The 25,732-nt window shown below is 37.3% G+C and overlaps 1 protein-coding gene across 8 annotated transcripts in view; it reads right to left on the bottom strand.

Moving 5' to 3' along the window:
• The window catches only part of FER (FER tyrosine kinase), a 200,385-nt gene that overhangs the window by 125,464 nt on the left and 49,189 nt on the right, over positions 1–25,732 (bottom strand). For all 8 annotated transcript variants that reach the window (XR_012042274.1, XR_012042277.1, XM_072860242.1 and 5 more), the window contains 2 exons: positions 20,958–21,080; positions 16,101–16,290 (listed from right to left, as the gene is read on the bottom strand). Coding sequence is in view for 6 of the 8 variants with exons in the window: in XM_072860242.1 (XP_072716343.1) it covers positions 16,101–16,290; positions 20,958–21,080 (313 nt within the window). In the remaining 2 variants the exon portion in view is untranslated. The remainder of the gene's footprint in view (positions 1–16,100; positions 16,291–20,957; positions 21,081–25,732) is intronic.

Below are 25,732 nucleotides of genomic sequence, written 5' to 3'. Positions count from 1 at the left end.
AACTGCTGCCCCGGAGTTGTAATCAAGATCAACACTATAGCTGCCATTTGAAGAGATGAAGTCTTCAATGTGAAATACATTTTAAAACTGGTTATATACATGCATACACACACAGAGAGAGACTGATCTTGCCATCCCCCTTTCAAGTTAAAAAATAAAAACCAAAACCTGAGCTACAAAGAAAATTCTTGATAAGGTAATGGAAAAAATGGATTTCTTTTAAATACACACATATGTTATGTGCATTACTAGTATTTGGAAACTTCATCCCTATTTGACTAAATTTTGACAAAATATCAACTGATCAGTTTTCCTCCACTAACGGTGGATGTTAGTGTAGAAAATAAATTCTATGTCCTGAAGTTTTCATGTACTCAATTTCCACAAAAAGTATAAAGGCAGACAGTGGTTTTGGCACTTCTTTAACAAATGACAATATTCTGTAATCGCACTTCCTCAATTGAATGGTAAAGTTTTAGGTGGCCAGTAGATAGCTTCACTTCTAAAAAAGTTAACATCTAACTCTTCAGACTGATAAATATTACTTAAGGACTAATAGAACTTCATTACAACCACTGACCAAATAAAAAGAGGTAGAGTCATCCTTGCTGACCTATGTTCAAGAGAGACATCAAAACAGGGCAATTTTAACAGAGGAAAAATTTGGTGAAAGACAGCTATATGGGCTAATAATACAAAGCCACAGATGAAGAACCTCTAGGCTATATTTCGCATGACACATTGTCCTGGTTTCAGCTGGGATAAAGTTAATTTTCCTCCTAGAAGCTGGTACAGTGCTGTGCTTTGGATTTAGGATGAGAATAATATTGATAACATACTGATGTTTTAATTGTTGCTAAGCAATATTTTCACTAGTCAGGGACTTTTCAGCTTCCCATGCTCTGCCAGGTGCACAAGAAGCTGGGAGGGGGCACAGCCAAAACAGCTGACCCAAACTGGCCAAACGGCTATTCCATACCATATGGCGTCATGCTCAGTATATAAACTGGGGGGAGTTGGCTGGGGGGTAGGGATCACTGCGCGGGGACTGGCTGGGTGTCGGTTGGTGGGTGGTGAGTGGTTGTATCACTTATTTTTTCCTGAGTTTTGTTCCTCTCTTGCTCTCATATTGTTTTCCTTCTCATTACAATTTATTATTATTATTTTGTTCCAATTATTAAACTGTTCTTATCTCAACCCACAAGTTTTCTTACTTTTGCTCTTCCAATTCTCTCCCCCATCCCATCAGGGGTGAGGGTGAGCGAGAGGCTGTGTGGTGCTTAATTGCCAACTGGGGCTAAACCACAACACACATGAACAATTTTACAGTGCAGGTGGCTGAAGGACCAAACTGCACCTACCATGCACCACACAATGCACTCAGCAGATTAAGTAGATATAAATACAACTTCCAGGCATTTTTATGTGAGGATCCAGACTGTTGAACATGAAAAGTGTTGCACAAAATGGCCAAAAAACCTCAATTCCTAATGGTCTCTGCAACGGTCAGTAGCTGAAGTAAGGAAATGATGAAGATCACCCACAGCTACCACAAGCATGTTGGTGAATCCCTGGAGAGCAGTGTACATGCCAAAGAATGTCACCTGGAACTGGAAATTATCTTTACTAACCACAAACTTGAAATAACAGTAATAAGCTTGCCAGAAATCTACGTATACTTACATACGCTGCAGCCTGAGAAACACAAACCGTTCTCCTTTTCTCACTGCTAGTAAAAACCTGTGTTCTGGTTATTTTAAACCTCAAGAATTCCAGATAGGAAGCCAAGCCACATTTCAGCAAGGCACAAAGCATTAACTGTTTTCAATCCTTTATTCCTGATCTGCACAGGCAAAGCTCCTCTGGTCCCACTGACTACAATGACATCAGTATCCTGATGAAACATGACCTCATACAGCCAATCTGCCTGGCAGTTTGTAGGGAGGAGATTAGAAGGCAGCAAAGAGAAAAATGACAGCTATGAGCTACAAGCAGGTGAATTATTGCTGCCATGGAGGCTAGTCAAAAGATGTTCCAGAAAAATACAGGGAATACGGAGCAAAGGTAAGGGGTCAATGAGAAGGACAGTTTGGGGGTTTCTTCCTAGAGATACTGAAAACAAAGTTTCACCTGTCCTGAACTCAAGCAAAGGTTCCCTCCAAAAGGAGATTTCCTAAGGAGGACTGCATATCTTTGGAATTCAGCACTTTGTATCCAAAAGAGAAGACATCGATAGACAACTGAACCACCTAACTGGATGCTGTACCAGCTGCATAAAGTGAAAACTGAAGCTACAGGAGCAAGTAGTCTTGTGCATCAGCCAACAAAGCAGAGCACTGTGCCAACTGAGGGTTATTCAGCCCAAAAGATATCCAAATGCAGTATTTATAAACATCGCATGAACTGAATGCAGCATGCTGTTAGTGATGGCGCTTACTATACAGGTCAATTACTTTAACTAGAATGCATTACTCAGTAACAGGAGGAATGACATAGTCTTTCCAGATCTCATTAAATAGATATTCAAAAAGCTGTAGTTTGGATTTGGTTGCTTTTTAGTCACAGATACACACAGTAATGCCTGCTAAAGAAATGTGTCTGACAAATCAAGTGGTGGAGTCCAGATTTTAGGCATTTAAGCCCAACAAAGTCTGGTCCCTGGAAAAGGATTAGAGGCATTGAAGCAGCTATACGCTGAAGTGCCAACAGCTGCTAGGGGAACAGTGGCCAGAAGTCAACATGTAAGGAAGGAAGAGAGAACAAGAACATCCTCTCTATATTGCATGACCTTGAAATCCACAAGTAACCATAAGTCCTTCCAGGGTTCACAAGACACCAAGAACACTCAATAGCTGCAGACTCCCAGGCCGCAGGCAGGAACTTGCAACCCAACTTTAGCAGAGGTCAGTGCCAACTCACAGAAGACAGTACTCTATTAGAGGGGGGAAACCCCAAGTTTTCCCCTAACCTCAAAGGAAGTTCCTAGAGGGCCGTGAAGAATCCAGTCTCCCCAGCCACCCACTCCGTGAACTCACCAGAGGTACGTTGTCCGTAAGTTTATTACCATACTGTTCTGACCAGTTTAAGGTAACATTTGTTGGATTCTGCCCTCTCCACACTGCCACCCAAAAACTGGCACCTACCAATGAAGGTCCCTCTTATGACTCATTGACTGGTTCTGACTCATCGACTGGCTCTAACAAAGTCAGCCTGGCAAATGCTACGTCAAGCGATGTGAAATAGCATTACACGTGTTATGGGATCCAATAGGATGTAAAGCCGTTTTCTTCCCCCCAATAAATAGTGTTATTAAATATGGATTCACAATTGTATCCCGTTTTGAAAATCGTATTGTGAGAGGATGCATTTGTTTTATCACAGTAAAACAAAGCTTCATGGAGTTAACTCGGAACAGGTTCAGTCAGATGGGACATAACAGGTTCTTAGCCAGATCCACATTTACGTTAGCTATATTATAGAATAAAACTGATCCTTTCATAACCAGAAAGATTTTGTAGTACAACTAGATTCAAATTTTATCAGGTATTTCTGTTTGACAGCTAGCACAGTCAGAATGTGATGTTTGCTTTTGGTGTTCACAGATCCCTGCATCAGTTTATTAACAAAATCAGCTTGCATATTAATAGATAAAATGATAGAGCAACTTTGCGACAGCTGCAACACACAACTTCAGCAGAATAGCTGAGGTAGGCTTACTGAGTAATCTTTGTAGGGTGCCAATTTAAAATTAAGCTTTTATTTCTATAAATAATATATACTGGCATAACTACTGGAAATACACTAGTATTTTTGTTCAGAAGAGACATGCATAATACACAGATGGCCACTACTTTTTCAAATAAGGAAAACAGCAAACCAACATAGTGTTAGACATTTTTACACATTAAGTAAACACCACCACAAATATCTGCCAATTTAAACAACAGAAGAACAAAAATGCAAACCCAATAAACAGGCAGTGTTGAAATTCTACTCTGAATAAAGCCTATGGTCCATTGAACTCACATCATACCTCAGATCGCAGCTGTATAAATCATAAACACAAACAAGACTATTCGGAAAATACAGACATCAAGGAGGAAAGACTCAGTGTGCGAGTTTCAGCAATGGTACCAGAGAGTAACAGTTTTCAATCCTATCTAAGGTGAAGTTTATAAATGTATCTAGCACAATGAGCCACAATAAATTAGGTAGCATTTCTCCTGCAGAATTACAAAAAGACTTTGAGTTGTTATGCTCAGTGGTCAACAGAAGGAGTCTTTCACATGTTTGAGTCATTACTCATTAAAAGGGGACTGTCTAACCAAGGGGTCTCTCCTCAAAGTTCATCAGTAGTACCCATTAAGCATCCTCAAGCTGCTTGTCAAATCAAAGACCAGTCTTCTCTGTTACAGAAGAAACTCCTTTTGCCCCCCCCCCCCCCCAAGAATCAATAGTTTCTACAGATGATGGGTATCATTATATGCATCAACTCAATGCATCAACTTCTTAATAAGTATGTTGAAGAAAGCAACTGAGATTATATTTCAGTCATCTTGGCTGAAAATCCTTATTTCCTCACTAATTTTCATCACACATTATAAAGCTACATTTCATTATCACACTGTCCCTGAGACACTTCAATGCCAAGATCAAACTGTAGATACAATGATCCATATAAACAGTGTTAATTTACAAATTATATATATAAATCCCACAGACTGAACAGATCAACCACACAAAAGCAGCAAGCACCTGAAGTGGACCAAAACACTCTAATACACAGCCACAGCTTTGGATACTACCACACTGGCTCTCAACAGAGCTCTCCTAACAACCACATTAGTGAGTTTAAAGAGGATGTTTCCCCAACAAGAACAGCCTTAGAACAAAACAGCCAAATTTTTCAAAAAGCTACTTCTTTGCCCCATACAAAAATTACCTGAAGATAAATCATCCCTCCATTAATGGTACTTATGTAGTTGTCACATATTACTGTAGCCTGGAACTTGCATCAACGATGACTAAACAACCACAATTACACTGTAATGAGATCCTATTAGATAGGAAATGCTCACAATTCCCACCTGCAGGTTTGTCTTTTTGTCCTCCTCCTAGAGATAACAACTCCCCTTTATGCTATAATAGCAGCTAACTTTTACAGCAAACTAATTAACATTGAATTTTGAAGAAAATAAAATTGAATTTATATCAGCTGTTCTGAACCTTCATTTTCCTTGAGGACTGGGGCTTCTCTTTCAGACTAATGAAAGACTTGTGTACCTAAAAGTTTCTTTTTTTTAACCCAGAAGCTACTTTTAAACTTTTTTTTAGTAGAACTCTGAATCTATCTTCCCTCGCTTAAAAATAATACAAAATTCATATCCTGTTTTAGTACAATGGTATATGGTCACCTCAGTGTAATGCCTGCTCAGTCACATCAGCTTCTCCTGTATTGTGACATTCTCTGCTTACCCAGAATGAACTCAGTATAACAATTAACAAGTTCAACTGCTCTAGAGAGCTGCTAGCACAGAAGATGAAAACTTCAGGTCACCACAATACAGAAATTGTCAAGACTGTCAAGCATCTCATTTTAGCCCCCTGCCCCAATATATTCAAGTTTCCATTTTTCTCTCTGCCTACAGTTCTTTGTTTTCATGTTTATCACAGTCACTAAGTGAATGCTAAATACAGGTTTCCAGAGTGAGGTAATTTCAGTTATGTTCTCCATTGTGAAAGTCCGCATTGTCACAAAGTTTTGGCAAAACTAGGTAAATTTAATTTAAAAGGGGAATGACAGAAGCTTATATTACGTATAAACCCAAACATTGAGTGATTTTATTTCATCTTAGTACTTGAAGCCAAGATCTGGAAATAAAACAAGTAATTCTTAGGCACATCAAAACCAAACATTTGCAAATACAGCTCCTAATTTTTTAAATTCTTAGGCTCTATCACTTGTATCCTGTATTTTTCTTGATTATACTACGTACACTTTAATTTAGCACCCAACACATCACCGTGGCAACATGTTGAAAAAGGCAAAGCCACAGTCTCATGGAAATATTCTCTCTCATGGAATTATACTAACATTGACAACGTGTAAAACAGCACATGCATCCTGAAACTGTCAAGTTGGCTCCACTTTCTCATCCTCTCATTCAACTAATCTACAGAGCAACAAATTAAAGCAGTTATTTCATTAGGCAAGCAAGTAAGCATCTATCAGAATATTAATGTCAGGGTCCTGAGGGCACCAATAGGCTTCAGTGGCCCTGACCAGCCTCACTTGGAGATTCACACCACCCCTGCCCATGTGCCCACCAGCCCCATTTCAGCTCAGGCACCGAGTCCTGGCTTGAGCTGTATCATAGGTACCTGTCTCCAGCTTTGTCTCTGACCCTGCCTCCTGGATGGATCCTTCATAGGTAGCTTCCTCCAGTCCTGTGTTTGGCCCTGTGTCCTGGACGGACTTTGGACCCACATCATAGCCTTGTCTTCAGCCTTGCCTCTGACCCCTTCTCCTTTTGCTCCTGACTGGACTCCTAGTTGGACTCTGAACCTGATTCATTGCTCTGCTGTCTCCAGAGCTGCCTATGGACCCTGTTAACATCTGGCTCTGCTACTGTGCTCAGACCTTGTGGGACAGCACCCCATCAGAGAGGGTATTGCCCAGCCTGGGGTCACCCTCATCTCCTGGATCACCCCTCCTCTTTGAGCAGCTGGCCCTTGCTGCACCCTAACAACCATTTAGGTCTCATTTCCTATCAAATCTCTGGATACTGCCTATGAAAGATTTTAAAGTGCAATCAAATCTCAAAGAAAGAAATTGAGACTTTTTCCCTGTAATTTGATTCATATTGTATTGGGTTTACATGGCAAGGTTTTAGTATTGGGGGGGATACAGGGGTGGCTTCTGTGAGAAGCTGATAGAAGCTTCCCCTATGTCCAACAGAGCCAATGCCAGCTGGCTCCAAGATGCACCCACCGCTGGCCAAGGCTGAGCCCATCAGTGACGGTGGTAGCGCCTCTGTGATAATGTATTTAAGAAGGGGGAAGGCGGGGGGGACGACGACAAAAACCTGTGCAACACCAGCAGCAGTCAGAAGAGAGAGGAGTGAGAATATGTGAGAGAAACAACTCTGCAGACCCCAAGGTCAGTGAAGGAGGAGGGGCAGGAGGTGCTCCAGGTGCTGGAGCAGAGATTCCCCTGCAGCCCCTGGTGAAGACCATGGTGAGGCAGGCTGTCCCCATGCAGCCCGTGAAGGTTAACGGCAGAGCAGATATCCATTGGCAGCCTGTGGAGGAACCGACACTGGAGCAGGTGGATGCCCGAAGGAGGCTGGGACCCCGTGGGAAGCCCGCACTGGACCAGACTCCTGGGAGGACCTGCAGACCCATCGAGAGAGAGGAGCCCACGCTGGAGTGGTCTCTTCCTGATAGGACTGCACCCCGTGGAAGGGACCCACGCTGGAGCAGTTCATGAAGAACTGTAGCCCGTGGGAAGGACCCACGTTGGAAAAGTTCGTGGAGGACTGTCTCCCATGGGAGGGACCCCATGCTGGAGCAGGGGAATAGTGTGAGGAGTCCTCCCCCTGAGGAGGAAGAAGCAGCAGAGACAACGTGTGATGAACTGACCGCAACCCCCATTCCCCGTCCCCCTGCGCTGCTGGCGGGGAGGAGGGAGAGAAAATCATGAGTAAAGTTAAGCCTGTGAGGAAGGGAGGGGTGGGGGGAAGGTGTTTTAAGATTTTGTTTTTATTTTCTCATTATCTTACTCTGATTTGCTTGGTAATAAATTAAACTAATTTCCCCAAGACGAGTCTGTTTTGCCCATGACAGTAATTGGTGAGTGATGTCCCCATCCTTATCTCAACCCATGAGCCTTTTGTTATATTTTCTCTCCCCTGTCCAGCTGAGGAGGGGAGTGACAGCAGCTTTGGTGGGCACCTGGCATCCAGCCAGGGTCAACCCACGACACACATATATCACAAGTTCCTGTGATACTCTGAGACAGGAAATATCTATAATCTAATTTCTCTCAAAATGTCATGTTTGTGGAACTTAATAAAGCTGCCAAAGGCTAATAAGAAGTCAAATGAAATACCTGTTCCAACTGGTTTTAGTAACTCCCTAAAAGGGTTAACAGAAAAGAAATTAAATATTTGACTAAGAACCTTCTTGCTCAAGTAAATGTTGATTAGGAACCAAAGACCAGTTAGGAGCACCTGGTAAAGAGATGATCTAAATTCAGCATCTCACAGATGTTAGATTTGAACTTTTTTCCCCAGAACAACCTCCTCTGCTTTCTCTCCAGCTGAGAGAATCATAATACATTCTGGAAGAGGGCATATCTTTTCTTATTTTTTTTTAGCAAATGTCTTTCATTAAAGGCACTGAGTGAGACTAAGAAAAACTTTGAGGCAGGCAAGTCATTCTTAGCTATTCTATCCTTAATTTGTTTTGGTTTTTTTTCTTGGGTTTTTTTGAGTTGTAAAGATCTATAACCTAGTTTCCAGACAACAAAATCTTTATTTCTGCAATTAAGAAGCTTGAAAAAAAAAGATTAAAAAAATTACTTTGCTTGCAGAAAAAATCTGTAGTAACTTTCAGAAAACAAACCTGCTTTTGAGCCACACAGTCATACAGATCAGGAATGTTATTTGATTAAAAATAGAAGTAATTTATCAGAGTTCCAATAGTGCCCCAAAAGTAGACTTTCAATCATTTTTCAAGAATGACACATTTCCATGCATCTTGGCTGTGATACTCCAAGCTTTCTTTCTTCTTAGGATGAGCACATTAGTTTCAGAAACTCCTGGGTATCTACTATTATCTTCATGCAAATGTCATTGCCTTTCTCACACTACCCTAACACAACAGTCAAATAAAGATAAGTTTCTTGTGGCCTGTTTCTGTACCTCCCTAAAAAGAAGCTGAGATAAGTAATCCTGGAACTTTTTCACTGGATTACAGTGACTATCACATCTCACATGGGACTTCCACTTTCCCTACCGTTAAAGACTTTTTTGAGCCGAGAACTTCAAAGTGTCTGTTGGAAAATGGGCTTCACCTGTTTGGATACTAGTATCTACTATTCTTTATGGCTTAGGTTATCCAAGACATCAACACAGGACTGGCAGACATGAGTCACAGCTTGATGTCAGGCAGGATACTTTAAGCAATCTAAAAATGGCATTAATGTTGATGTTCGGGCACCTGGATCCCAAGTTGACCAGAAATGTTTTGCATCTATCTTACTGGAGGATGACCCCCCCCAAAAAAAATCAGTGATATCTGAAACATGCTATTTCATTTACCTCACTGTTAAAGATCACCAACAGTAAAAAATAAAAAGGAGAACAAAAAATGATCTGGCATGTATCTTAAGGGTAGTGCTCTGAAAAATAGATTAGATCACCATTCTGGTTTCTCAGTCTGTAGCAGGTAAGAGCTTCCTAACATGGCAGAAAAGAGTGGAAGCCACAAAGCAAACCATAAAATCATACTTCAAATCTGGCAATAAAATACCAGAGGCACTAGATTAAAACCATAAATTCTAATTCCAATAAATATTTTATAATACATTTTAAGACTTTTAGAAGCATAATAATTGCCTTTAAGAACAAGGCTATTTTTAACCAGCCACTTAAAAGAGGAAAAAAGAAAAGGAGAGAGATTATTTAAAGCAGCCAAATTCTATCACATTATTTCCTGTGTGTTGCCTAGAGGCTATGAGAAGTTAATAATCACACTAATTTGGTCCCATCGCTATGAGAAAGATGCAAGAAGCCAATGGCGATAATTCTAGCAGAGAATTACTACTTCCCTCCTACAACATAGAGAAACATTCCAACATATACTGAAACATATGCTGGATACCAGCACGTGATTTCTGTTCAAAGGGAAACTTCTGAGTGAAGCTTTCACAGAGAAGATTTTGATTGAAATAACAAATCCCCAGTGGGTATGCAATGCTGCAGCACTACTATGATGAAGCCTCCTTCCTCAAGGAAAATTGAATGCTTTTGAAATATTTTTGGCAGTTCAAGACAAGTATGTGTACTCATCTCAAGTACATATACCCTCCTTCACACGGAGAGGGCAAACTAATTCTGCACTTAAAATATTCAGAGAGTTTTGTTTACTCTGAATAAGCCACCTCCCTCAATTCCTTCCAAGGTTCGCTCACACTTGTAATTTTGCCTTTCCCCAAGACTAGGTTATTGCTCAACACTTTTTGTTAGATAATATGCTAACCTTAAGAAATAGATAATTTCTGAGCCTTAGTCTATGAAAAGATTATGGTCAGGTTAATCTTTTACTTCAGAAGTTTCCAGGCATGTTCACTGAAAAGAGACTTGACAGCTCCATTGACCTCCCATCTTGTAAATTCTGGACCAGTCAGTAATACCCATGTGGGATAAAGTATGACTGAGTTTATCTGTCTATTACCTTAGTATCTCCTTTTGGATTGTTCTTCCTCTGATATCTGTCAGGCAAGTAAGATTTACACAGAGAAGAAACAGAAGCTAGAACAAACTCACTCTGAGAGCAAGAGGAACAGAGTTCATCCTTCACACTTCCTAGAAGCATCTGACATTTGGAGCATTTTTGCTCCCTGTTAAGTTCTGGCTCTAAGCCAGAAACACAGGTCCCAGACAGCAAGCTTGGGAAGTGGCCCAAAGCAAAGATCACTTAGTTGAACTTCAGCTCTCCAGGCATCGAACAAATACAACTGTTTATGAATTAATGAATTATGAATTAATAGGCACAACTTCTACAACATGACTACACTGGCAGTGTTTCCTCTGCTGAGACAAAAGTAAGAGAAAGGATAAGGATACCAACACTGCACAGACTTACTTTGGCCTTGTTCATATTGACAAGAAACTTTAAATCTTGGAATAGCACAGTGGAAGTCTACAAGGTTTACAGATATTTAAATCAAATAACTGTGAAGGGCTCCCCTACCACTTCCTAATACATGCTCTCATATAATCTTAGTTTTATATAAATGTCTTGAGACACAAATTAGTAGAGAATTACTTTCATGGACAGATAAACAAGGGAGCTGTTTGGCAATGCATTACAAAGCATAGGAACGCCTCAATTCTTCTGAGTCAGTAAGAAAAAAAAAAATTATCTCTACCATCAAGCTTTCTGCTACTGCTGCAATGGGCTGTCACAGAAGCTAACAGTTTCCCTGCACCTGTTCGAAAATAAAGATCCTATATAGCCTGAGACGGTATGGGAAAAGGAGACCCCCTAGAGTGTGGGTACATCTCTCAGTGGGTTATGTTTCATGGCCTTATGATACATCATCTAAAATTCATTTAATGAAGAATCTATAATCACATAACCAGCTCCTGGAAATGCTCTTTCATATCTATGTAACTGACTTTAAAAAATTAAAAGCATACAAATTGATTAAATTTGTCAATTATGATTTTAGTGAGAATCCTGAAAACATTTGCCTCAAACCCAAAGCTGCAGAGGAAGACTCTGAGACTATTGGTTTGTTGATCACACTATTAGAAGGAGCACTGAGTCATGGATTCTAGAAAGCAGGGATGGAAATATAAAGCATTCACATTAGGAAAATAAGAAAGTACTTTTAGAAAAATTTACAAATAATGAAACTAGCACTTTAGCACTGTTTCATGCATTTAATATTTTTTCTTCCATAACCACTGAGAACTTTTTTTTTATTTACCACAATCTTCACCAAAAGCTGGCTTATCTTACTTTTAAAGCAATCACGGAGAATAGGATCTCTGAAGCCTTTTAAAAAGGAATGACAAATAGTAAAATCAATTAGATACGCAGTGAACTTTTATATTTTTTTCCTTTTAGATAATTCTGCTACAACAGATAAAACCAGAATTCAGAAATGTAAAATCTCTTACTAATACCCACTTTCTGTTACCCCACAGTGTACAGTTTTAAGCATGGAACTCTCCTGGAATGGTGCATTAATAGTTAGATCCATCCCACTGATTGTATCATGATATCATGATGCTTCAGCTTCCTTTTTCCCTGTGTACCTGCATGAGTTCATGTTACCAGAGACATTACTGTCTCATTCCTGACTCATCTGTACTGCAGAGCCTTCAATCCTGGCAACCAAGCTGGACTGGAAGTCCTTTAAGGAGCGTATGGAGAAAGAACAGTGTCTATTTGTGCTGTTGCTCCATGGACAGTATAGCTGCACAGCTCTTTTAGTTGGGTTACATGCTGTTGAAGACCATGCATTAGGGTCTTTCTACATTACTGTTATATTTTATTATTTGTAAAAAAGCCTCAAAAAATCAGAACAAAACAAAACAAAACCACCACTTCAGATTACTTAGATGTTAGATAGATGAGAACACACATTTTTTTCCTCAACATTTCTGTCTCATATGCCTTTTTTAAAAACATATGTAAGGATGAAAAATTTTGATTATTCAGTCATAACTAGTCTTCTGGCACTGAGCTCCACCTGCTGACAAGTATTCCAAGTATTGCAGATCCTGCATACCCAGTCCAGTTTTATCAGTGGTTCCAGTATAATGCTGCAGTACACAAAATAAATCTATATGAAATATTTCTATATTGAGAAAACCATATAGTTTTAAATACATATTCTTAAAAATAATGGGTTTGCACCTTTATAAAATTTGTTTTTACCATGTAAGGAAAAAGTAGAAGACATATTAATGTGGCATACAGATTTCACTGTATTATTGCTAAGCAAAACTAATTACTATATTAACTAAATCTATTGCCAGGCTTAAGCAGTCCCTGAAGATTTCCTTTTCTGTAACAATTTCGAAGTCAATAGTGATGCTGTAATTTTAAAGTCTTACTATGAAATGCAAACCACCATCATTGTACTTAATTACCTCAGTAAATGTTTAACTGGCACTGCAATATTCCAAATATTCCTGATGTTTTTATTTCTAATCAGATCATTAGACATACAAAAGTTTTGCTGTTGTTGTTTTGTCTGTTTTAATTATGGTGGACTACTGCCATGCTCTGTTGATCATATTAATAGCAAGAATAGCATACATATCTTAAGACAAATGACAGGCCATACATGCATTGACTGAACATCTAAACACTGAAAAGTTAGCTCAAGCTTTCAGTTACTGGTTAATTTTTGTAAAGTGACAGAATATATAACAATTTGGATACTACAACATTTTGGCAAAAAACCAGCTGTTTACAAGGAATAACCAGCTTTTTCTTAGTATCTATCTCCTCACTTTAATGTAAGTATAGAAGAAAAAGTTAACTACAGTTCTTCAGATTACATAGCACATAGTATCATAACTGCATAACTCTAAGGGGCTCAAAGATATTATTTTAAACTTGTAGCACCTTCAGCATTAAAATTATCTCTGTCTTGCATGGTTATCTCAGTAGAAAGGTATAAATGCTAGAAACAAGAAAACAGATTTTATTTTTCCACATATGATGCCAAAATTATTAAATGCAATGTTCAGGAATGGCCAAAAGTAGAATTATTTTAACTCCTTGCTATGCTATCATGATTGAATGAAACAGAATCATCTAGCAATTTCCTTTTTTCTTAAAATGTGTACATGAACACCAATACACAGCTAACATTCTACAAACAATATGTTGACCAAACCAAACCATACTGAAGACACTAACAAAATATGAAACTTCCTACAGTTAACAGAAGCAAAAAAGAACAAGGAAACAAACAAAGTTATAACACACACGTAACATAACACTGCCTATAAAAACACATCAGCAGCATTTCAGAATTTCATTCATTGTTAGTATTCTACTGTAATGTTACCTAATGTAAGAGATGGAAAACAAAATAGTTTGCGCATTATTCCACTATGAAATTGGCTGTATTTATATGATACCATATAAATACTTAGAGAGATGAAACTTTACAAAGTTGTTTTGTATATCATATTTTTAATTTTAAATTACCAAAAAAAATTCCACTTGTGCCTGAATATGTGAAAAAGTACTTCATATGCATGCTCAAAACACAAGCCAATTACGATTTTGTCATTCTTAGGAAAAGAATTTGTAAAACAAGTGTTTAAGATTAATTTCTGAACAGGAAAAAATAATCACATTCAAATGCAGTATTAGACAACATTTAGGTGAACTGCTTTTAGATAAAGAGGAGAAACCTAAATAGATTTACAGCTGAAGAAACAACGATCTTCCTAAATGATACCAGGATGAGCATCAGCAGCAAGAACATTTCACTTCTGATCATTTAGCACCTGTATAATTTTAAGGAGTTTTACTAAAAAAAAAATACTATTATAAAAATCACCAGGATGCTTATTTATACAAACAGCCCATCAGTGTATTATTTTTTCCTCTTGAGATACAGTCAAGACTGCCCTCTCAAGGTGCAGCAATTTGAAGAAAGTTTAATTTAGACTGCAGTTGTATCTACCACTTTTTAGTCAATTTTACTAGCACAGGATATCAACTTAATAATTAAACAAAACTTAAGTGGTATTTGACTGTCTTAAATAACTTATTGAAGGGAAATCACCCAGCACTTAAGTCATATTCCATTATTTTTCACGGTGCATACAAATTATAAGACTAAATCCTCTGAAGCCAAAATAGCGACATTTTTCTTACTCTCGGTACATTTATCATATGCAAAAATGTATTTCTTGCATCATTCTAGAAATCTCAGTATGTAACTCCTCCAGCTAAAAAAAGATAAATCATCATAGATAACTTTTATTGAAAAAAAATTAAGAGGTCAGAATTCTTCACGGTGTATTATACATATATGCAAGGATTATTTTCTCCCACCCATTGAAACAGAGATTTGGACATCAGAAGACATACTTTAGTAATCTTGAACTGAGGTGGAAGATGATCAGTCTGATCAGGAGAATGGTAAGCTCCACTAACCCTTACAGACAATATTCACTAGCACTACTACAGGATATTACATGAAATAACTAACAAGATAGCCTACCCCAAAAGATTACAAGCCTCCTAATCTTTCACAATCATTATCCTGATCCTTCCTTTCTCCTTCTCCATCTTTTGGTGCTTTATCAACTTCTCCTAGATCATGACAAGCATATAAGCTTTGTAAAATAAAGTTTTGTACCAGTGAAAATGGCAACCACGTGCAAGTGCCTTGTAAATATTAAACAGTAGTAGTGGAAGAAAGAGAATATTGACAATTAAGTATAACTGTAGAATGGGAATGGAAGAAAAAACAAACTTGGTTCCACAAATAGATAGAGAAAACAAAACCATTCCTCTCAGATACAACCACTTCTTTATCATTTCACTGAGCTACTGCTCTGTGGGCCAAAAGAAATGGCAGGCTAAACCTCTAAAGAAAACAAGTCACAAGCATGTCATATACGTCAAACATAATCCATAAAAGCAAACACTACTGCTTGTCCCTTTAGTAAAAAGGTACTGTTTGTTTGCTTTTTTATGTGGCCTACTATTTCCACACATAGCTGTATAAAATTGAGAAAAGGAAGTCACACAAAATATTAGCAAAATACTTATTTAAATTACATGGGGTCTCATCAATAGCACAGAGAGTTCCTTTTGATTATTAAGAGCAGGTAAACATTTAAAAATAAGTTGCAAAGAAACCAGTGTTTGTTTCTGTTTAAAGAAAAGAGTAATTACAGTACATAAAATTCATTTCTCAATTACACAATGTGCGCAGTGATTCCAACAGCTTTTACTGTTAGTTTTCCATATACAACTGTGAATGTATTTCTTCTACACAGCCAATGAAATTACCAATAGCTACTCAGTCATGTTTACTAAATCTATTTAAGGATTTACACTTGTGATTACAAAATAATCTAATGAGAATCTAAGCATCAAGTGTGCAGAAGACCAAACCAAGTCCACAGACATACAGAGGGTGTTACAAGTTATTGCAACTTAAAAAAAAATCACATAACTGAACTGTTTTTCTAAACAAGTCTCCACAAATGCAAAGTAAAGTTTATTCACTTCTGTCGTCCCTGTGAATATCCTCAGACTTTGATCCCAGGACTAAAGTACGATAGCAAGGCTGCACAATTCAGTAAAACAGATGTAAAACTTACCATAGAAGTGACTGATCTTGCATCTTCTTCATAATTCACTACAGGTGGTGGCTCTTTCCCATCATTCTCTTGAACCTTTTGTTCCAGTAGTTCTTTCTGGGCTGCAAATTTTGCCTCAGAGCATCTTAATTGCTGAACTGTTTGCTTAAGTTCTTCCAGCGCTTGCTTTTGGCTCAGCAAGAGTACAATACTGCAGAGAAAAATAAGAAACAAATTAAAAATATACATGATTTACAATACATACTTTGTTTCATAAAAGCTAAAAAAAAAAACAAAACAAAACAAAACAAAAAAACAAAAAACCCAAACCCCACAATTCAATACTGGAACCTGGTTTTCTTTGTTCACTTTATCTATTCATTTAATGAAGGAAATTTTACTAAACTTTTATAAGAGCACAAAAATTCCTCAACAGAATTAGTTGTTCAAAGGCATGAACACATGAAGTAATTTTAGAAAATTTTCAAAGCTACTAGACAATGCAAGCGAACACCTACTTTGCCATTCTCTTTTCTCAATCTATCACAAAAATTATGTTGTAATAAATATAGATGAAACTACTATTTTCATCCACTTTCGATTGAATTTATAAACACTAGGGTTCCCCATCCTTTAGAGAAGAAATGCATTTTTAGGTTATGTTTTCCAGTGATGAGAAATCTGCTGCAATCCACATAATTGTTGTAACAATAATTTGCACTATTAAACTCACCATACATCCAGTATAAATTTGTCTGGTGTCAAGTTAGAGATATCTGTTGTCTCTTCTGGACTGAAAGGTCCTCTACTGCGCAAGTATTTCTGGACTGCAGTCTAACATTTTTCTTATGAAGCTAAATAAATTGAACTCCATGAGGAGCTAAAAGCAATTTTTTCTTGTCTTCTGCATGTTTTTATGGCTTTTCTCTTAATATCCTTCATACCCCTGAATACTCTAAAACAGACATAATTCAAGCATTATTGAAGGACAAGCAGGCCACTTAGAACATCTACAGGTACCTAGATGACTCTATTATACCCAAGAAACACCAAAACCAAAGATGGACAGAAGCTGCCTAACAGACAGAACCATCCACAGTACAACACAGACAGCTTTAAAAGCACTCAGCTGGAGCCCAGCGACACGTGGTCTATAAAAGAGATGCAGAGTTCTCACAGTCTCCAAGAATAGATGAAGGACGTAGAGGGAACCAGAACTATGAAGAATGAGGACAGTGTCAAGAAAAATCACAGTATTCTGACACTCTGTATCTTCAGGATAATCCTTGGAAGACAGACCCTCCTGCAAGCCCTACCCTTGGAGAAAAAAGTAAACTCAAAAGTCATTGATATTGAGATTGTTCCTTCACAAACTGATGCTGAGCCAAATGACTATTCAAACAGGTTCCAAAGTGATATGGGAACCATCTGTCATAAAATCCTCATTGGCAGGGAAAGATAAAAATCATACCCCTGTAGATGAGCATTGTACTCAGTCACCAAAGAACAGAACTCCTTACAACCAGCAGAATGATCATTCATGTAAAAAGGATAAGTATGACCTATGAAGACACAATTAGAGGACCTGAAACTGAGGTTTGGCATGAGACTACACACATTTAAGAGCATGAACATTAAAAGAAAGAAATGAACAATTATCCTGGCATTACCCTCAAGATAATGTTCTTTCATCTGGTCCTCATTAAGAGAGAAAAAAGAGATCGACCTGCAAAAATGATGGCCTTCCACCATCAGCAGGGCTTTGGTGAATACACATTAGCTAGAATGACAACATCCCAAACACTGCATGGTTTCAACTCATCATGATCTGGAGATAACAAGACATACCCTGCAAGTTAAAAGTCACGAGCTGTCCTCTTTCCTGACCTGTGGCAAGATCAACTATTGTCTAATTGGTTTACTCAAATCCAACATAGCATGCTCCCCATTCTATCTATGCATGAGGACTTAGGAAGCTATAAAATTATTTGCCTATGGCTTGCATGAGTGCAAACTTTATAGTCCTTGTGGCTAGCAAGAGCTACTAGAAACCTCACAGAGTGAGATCTTGTGTGAAGAATCCTTGCAAGACCAGAAGAGGGCAACAGGCTGGGAAGTGATAAAAAGGTGAACCAAATCAAAAACCAAATATTACACATGCTATCATGTCGGGAGGGCAGATGGTATGCTTGACATATACATATATAAATAAAATATAATTAAAACTCTCTCTGTGTTGCAGGTGATATTGCCATTTGAAGGCAAAAAAGGATATTGGTGCCAGGATAATAGTACCAATACAGCTAAATATTGAGGAGGAACACAAAATCAGAGGCCTGGAGATACACTTCTGCACATGCCTTAATGAAAAGTGCAGTACATGCAAAGATCAAATTGTAGTGTTGCCAGAATTAGACACTGAGAAATTCTTTCAAGCCTCAACTCAGATTGCCACTGTGAAGTCAATAAACAACTCAGAACTTGTGGTACTGAAGCTGTGTCAGAAAGAAGTAGGGAGACAGCTGGAGTGCAAACTGGTTCAAGTGAAGGGACAGAAAACACGATTTTGCAGACTTTTACCATGCTTTTGCCCAGATAAAGCAGACAAGGAGATTTTCTCAGCACTGAAGGGTGAAGCTCAGCACCTTGGGTGAGGCTCAACAACAACATAGGGTCTAGAGCTCCTGCGTTAGGAGTGAACCTCCTCACTTTCTTTCCTAATGATAGACTTGCATTGCACCAACAGAATGACCTCTGGCTCAAGAGGCAAGCTTTCATTTATTGCTCAACTACCTTTACTTTTCACCTTGCCTTGCAGCACTGAGGCCAGTGCCATATGCTATGACAGCAGTGAAGAACATGCAATAGTTGGACAAGATCTTCTAGGGACTGTAAGTACGTGCAAAAACATCCCGATCACTCTGCACTGCAGTTAAAAGTTGAAAATGGGGTCTGTTGGAGGAAGGCATGACCAATGACAAATCAGAACTGAGGTGATTGCAGGGAAACTTATCTTACAACTAGAAATCTAATGCAGATTTCATGCCTTTTAATAAGACCTACAGGTACTGGTTGCAGTCTAAACTGAAATCACCTCCTCAACAGCATAAACATCTGCTACAGGATCAGTCAAGGGAGCCTACCCACAGCAAGAAACACAGGGATGGTCTGAAGTATTTTCAGAGAAAGATAACTGATGAAAAAACAATACTGAGGGGAGGAAAAAAAAAACACCACAAAACTCATCTAGTTCAAATACAGTTTATCCTTTAAGTAAGATGCAGCAAGGAAGGTAGGTCAAGAACCAAAAAACTGGAAAATACACTGGGAATACACGTGAACTTCACCAAAGAAAGAACAGGAAAGTATTTACTCAAAACATTGATACCATATACATACATAAAGTTTTGGATATGAATGAAATACTATCCAATGGATCAAGTGAGAAGATGCCTTCAACAAAGAGCTTCAAGACTTCTTCAGTGAAGGAAGACAGGATTACCTGAGGACTTGCATTCCAATTCACTGGTACTGTAAACTAATATTTATGACCAAATTAGTAAGGTTTTGACTGATGGCAAGAAGAATCAGAAAAACATCACTACAGACAGAATGTTTCTTTATCTGTTGTATTAACTTCAGTTTAGACTGGGATGTGAATATTTTTTCTAGTCAGATAGGAAAAAACCTAAAGATCTTGCCCAAGAATAATTCTTTATAATAATGTTTTATTTATGGCACTGTAAAACACTCATTAATCCCTCACCTTTATTATTTACTATGCAGTACTACAGGGTATCATATCTACATTCAGTTTTGTAAAGAAAATGCAACAAAGAATGAACTTAACTTGACAAGTTCCAAACATATTATTGCATAAGACTCTGGAAAAGTCTTTCACAAAATTATATCTACACAATGAACTCTGTCAAACAGAGAGGCAGAACTGACTCCCTGACATGTTTAACCCCAGTCGGCAACTAAGCACCACACAGCCTCTCACTCACCCCCCCTGGGTGGGATGGGGGAAGAGAAACAGAAGGGTAAAAGTGAGAAAACTCATGGGTTGAGATAAAGACAGTTTAATAGGGAAAGCAAAAGCCATGCATGCAAGTGAAGCAAAATAAGGAATTCATTCACTGCTTCCCATCAGTAGGGAGGCGTTCAGCCATCTCCAGGAAAGCAGGGCTCCATCATGCCTAACGGTTATTTGGGAAGACAAATGCAGTAATTCCAAAGGTCGCCCCCTTCCTTCTTCTTCCCCGAGCTTTATATGCTGAGCATGACATCATATGGTATGGAATAGCCCTTTGGTCAGTTGGGGTCAGCTGTCCCAGCCGTGTCCCCTCCCAACTTCTTGTGCACCCCCAGCCTGCTCGCTGGTGGGGTGGTGAGAGTAGCAGAAAAGGCCTTGACTCTGTGTAAGCACTGCTCAGCAATAACTAAAACATCCCTGTGTTATCAACACTGTTTCCAGCACAAATCTAAAAGCTAGTAGCCTCATACTAGCTACTATGAAGAAAATTAACCCAGCCAAGAAATGGCTTACGAAGAAATTATCCCAGCCAAAACCAGAACACTCTTCTTCCATCAAGCTGAAGTTATAATGCTAACCAAAGGTGCAGTTCTTGAGCCATCCCAACACTATGACAATTATATTAAACTAATGGAGCTGCTCAGTTCCCCAATAAATTGAGATCTACAGTGGGTAAGGGTTATTTTAGAGATGGGAAACTAACTTGTTGTTTTTCACAACAATCACTTCTCACAAAAGCAGAACAAGATTAGTGAAGGTTATTTCTTTTTTAAGTCTTAGGAATTGCATTATAGACGCTTTTCCCTCAAATTATTATATTTTGACATTTCATTTCAACTTACTCAGACTTCTTTTCACAAGTCTTAGAGGACTCTTCTATTTTTTTCTCTAGTTCCAACACAAGTTCCTCTTTGCTCAAAAGTGTTTGCTGTGTCTGAATCAGTTCTTCTATTACTGTTTTTAACCTGTAAGACATAGATTTCAGAAACTCACATTGCAAATACACAAACTGTATATATTTGGGAACATTTTTCTTTTTTTTTCCTGAAGATGAAAAGGAGCATTACTCTTTAAATTGTCTTACGCAGTGCTTGGTGATCTTTTTTTCTGGATATACATTTATATTATGTTATTAACCCATATTATTACAGATCCCATACTAGTCTCTGTATACATACAAGGTTACAGAATGACCTGCTGCCTGCAGGCTCTCCTATCTAGAAAATATTTTGCAGAATGTGTGAGGGGTTCTGTGAATTAATGCCTTCCTAATATATTGCTAATTTATGAGATGCTTTATGAAAGACAAAAGCCTTCCAAGTCCTGAAGTGCACGTTAAACAAATACACAGAATCAGTAGTTGGGCTGTATTCATCTCTAGAAATAACAAAAATAAAAATTGACAATTTATGTTATGAGTGATCTGTATATTTTTCTCTACAATTAACTTTTTTAAAGCCACACAATCTTTGGTAATGGTTAACTCAAAGGAAAGATAAAAATTGTCCAAGAACACTCAATACTAACAGAGAAGGGGTTATTGTACATTACAACCATTACTGACACTTTGCAATTATGCTGGCAAACATTCCAATAACCAAGAAGTCAACAAACGTACGATAACATTTGCACTCTGAACAATGCAGATAAATGGCTCACATAATGATGACTTCTAAAATGCCTATCAAAATATATGTTGAACTGAAGTAATTGTTAAGCCAGGAGAACAATTTTTAAAAAATAAATAAATAAATATGTACACCTAATTTCCTTGGCATTCATGTATCCGTCTTTAACTATTTTACTCTGCTTCCCCTGTATTTTCAAGCCAATTTCAATAAAAAAGTTATTGAAGTAAAGAGTGGAAAAAAGGCAAAATATGTATAGTACTTACCACTGCACAGATCTATTGCCCAAAACCATTCCAGACTGGGGAGTGGCACAGAAGGTCAACTGAGAGTAATTTATATGGACTCTAGATATCTAGGAGCCACGTTCCATGTCCATATATACCAAACTGAATCATTTGATTCTAAACGTTGAATTAATTCTCTCTCCTCCCAATATATTTTATACAATGTTGATTAAACATATTCTTTATTCAGACAGTCCTGGATCTTATCTTGGAAGACTTAAATTACTATAAAGAAGCTATATAGTGAATGATAAAAGTTTATTTCCCAAATGAACAAGCATCTGCATGTATTTATTTTGAGATAAGGGAAATACTTAAAACATTTCTCTCAAAGTAATATCCCCACAGCTCCCTTTTTAATAAAAATTTTTATTGTTTTTAGGCTATCACAATCTGTATGCTGAACTTCTCAGAAATGACAATTTTCTTACACTGGTTCTCCAATTTAATATCAACTAAATTTTTTCTTTTAATACCTTGCTAAAAAAGTAATTAACAATTTTGTAACTGCAGATACTGCTTTTTGATCAGCTTTCTAAGCAAAATTTTAATCAACATTGTGTTGGCTTAACAACTGATTTACAGGAAGCAGATGTTACATCTAATGATCAAGCACCAATATTCAAGAAATTAAAACCAAATGAATAAGATTGTTCATCACTGGAAGGTATGAGTGTATACATGCAGAAACAACATATTATAATCTTTTACCATTTCAAAAATACCAGATTTTATATTGCAGCATCAGATTGAAATAGAAAGTTGATGTAGTTCTCCCTAAAACTTCTGAGATACTTTAGGATGTTTGTATTTATCTTAGAGAAAAAAAAACAAAGGAACCATATACACACTAAACTAACTTGCCTCCTTGTATTCAACCTCTATTTTTTGTTTTAAACAATAATTTTCATTCAAACTGGCTAGAACTGACATCTCTGCATCTGCCTTGTATCATCTTGGTCGTGGTTTGCCAAAGGAAGTTTCTTGTGGCCTTGTATTTGCCTCCTGGATAAAATCAGTTTACAAAAGGGTTTTTATTACTAACCAGTTAGTCACTATAATCCTTATTAGCTTTAAAAACCACAGAATCCCAAATTGTCAGGTTTCAATTGCATGAGAACACATAAAGTGAGATCAAAAAATATCTAGAAAGCAGATATCCTCAAACTAGGTTCTGGCTACCTGAAGAGCTGCCTTTCATATTTCTTTAGTCATTAGCACCATTCTGCCTCAAATATCAATAAAAATAAATGCTTGTGCTTTCAGAACTTATATGTCAGAAGATTTTTTAAAATTAATTTGGATACTAATTCATATGGCCACTGATCAACACTTACTTCATTATGGTTGCCTCCTCTCAGTTTTTAAGGCATGCATCCTTGAAGCATAAACTTTTATTCTGTTACACTTTTCAGAATATCTCAATATTAGTCAATGACAGTCATCAACATTTATCAGGAGACGTCCTACCTCTCTCTCATTACTTAGAAAGGTTAGCTAGTTAACACTGACTTTTAATTACCTCTGTCAAAACTTTATTCAGAAATATAAACTTATCTAAAAATGTAAAAGTGAGCCAGTTTTCTCATCATGTTTCCTTGAAATATATTTTATTAAAACCTTTAAACACTAATGTATGTAAAGCTGTCATTTTTCCCTCACATATTCAATAAAACAACTGATTCAACAAAAAATTACTGATTCCAAATTAATATACAACTTTGAATCCATTAAAAGTCTGTGAAATAAATCCATTATGTGTACTGGATTTATTATATTTGGTAGATACTGAAGGTAGTTCTCCTCTACAGAAACATAATTATTAGTATTTTGAAGATCCAAGGCCATGATTTCAATACTAAAGATCAACAGTCAAATTTCTATTGTTTCAGCACATACACAGTGGATTTGTAAAAAGTCATCATCTATGGATAAAGGATGTAATATACTTATCTTACTTGCAAATTTCTAGTCATAGACATGTTGATGCAAATACCTGTGGGGTTTTTTTGCCTGTAGTGGTTTTAAAGCAAGACTATAACAAAATATAGTCTAAAACATAGTTAATGAGGTATATGAGCAAAGACAGTTAGAGAGAACTAAGCAGTTCTAAAAGGAAGGGTTCTCACCTGCACTAAAAAGCAATTAAAAAAAAGGACCAAAAGGATAAGAATAAACAGTTTTTACATTGCCAGGAGCTAGTGGAGCTTCACAAAAATCTGCACTGCTTAATATGTTCATAATAATCCAAATAAAAGGACAGTTTAAAAAGTGACAAAGAATGCTGACCATACAAAGTTATTTGAGGTAGGGGGAAGGGGCTGAATGTGAAGAATACAAAAGGATTATTCTGAATCTTATGATATTCAATAACGGGACTGTCATTTAGACTAATTTCAATGCATACTGAAATAAGCAAATACACAGGGGGAAAAACAATCCAAAGCTTTATTTATGCAGTGAATGGCTCTAAGCTGACTGTTACCACTCAGAGATGAGATCTTGGAATTATGGTAGATGATTCCATGAAAGCACTGGCTTGATCCACTACAGTGGTCAGAAAATCAAACAGAATGATTTGCTGAAAATAAAGCAGAACAAGAATAAAGGAAACCTCATTATGCCTCTCTCTAAACTATGCATCTGGATTACCTGTGCAATTCTGGTCATTCATCTCAAAAACAATACAGTAGTCTTGAAAACATTCAAATAAAGATGACAAGCTTGATAAAGGATATGAGTAAGTTTTGTGAAAGGACAGACTAAAGCTAAAAGTGGCTCTGAAAAAGAGATCACGGAGTAGGAGTATGACAGAAGTTTACAGTATCATGAGCGGCAAGGAGTAGATTGTTCCTATTCTCTTCCAAAGCAAGGGCTTAAGAGCCATAAAATGAAACTAAGAAGTAGCAGATTCACATAATGTGAAGTTAATCCCTGGAATTGCTTGAACAAAAATTCTGTGGACAACAGATACTTGTACATACTGAAACTGACTGGACAAATTAATGAAAGAAAAAAACCTCTAAGGCTATTATAAACTACCCCTAAGGCTATTATAAACAAATACTACTTCTATCTCAAAACATTTCTGAGCTGAAAATTATGGGAGGCTGAGACATGATTCTGAAGAAACAGCATTGCACAATCATCCTGTTCTTGTTCTCCTCTCTAGACTTTTCCCTGTTGGCTACTGTAAGAGAGGAGAAAGTTGGTTAGGTCGATCTTTGGTCTGACCTAATACAGTTAAACTTTTTTGCTCAGAGTCCTAGTATATCTATAGCAGAAAGTGAATACCTTAAAGACAGCAACACTTAAAAGAGCTATTTAATTCCTGTTCCAAAAATAGTATCACACCATAAAATTTCTCTCTCAAATTCACAAAAGAATTTAAAGCGGATGAACACAAGATTTGTAACAGGACACACCGGAAATTGTATTGAAAATTAATATATATAGGCAAATATGCAGACACACATTTATAAACACAAATATGCATTTCATTAGAATAATTTACTAGAAAAGCAGCATTTCATCTCTTTCACTTAGACATGCTGATGTCTTATTTCTAAACAATGGCATACAGAAGATGAGCCAAACAAGAAGTTATTTCTCTTTTAGAGCTATGGAAGGCACAATCTTTGAAAAAATGTAATAATTCATTGAAAAGGGAGATTTAGTATATATATTTTTCCTATTTCTGCA

Source organism: Ciconia boyciana, chromosome 4, assembly GCF_034638445.1.
Source record: "Ciconia boyciana chromosome 4, ASM3463844v1, whole genome shotgun sequence".
NCBI lineage: Eukaryota > Metazoa > Chordata > Aves > Ciconiiformes > Ciconiidae > Ciconia > Ciconia boyciana.
The sequence above is the reverse complement of the archived record's forward strand: the minus strand, read 5'-3'. Positions and strand labels throughout refer to the sequence as shown.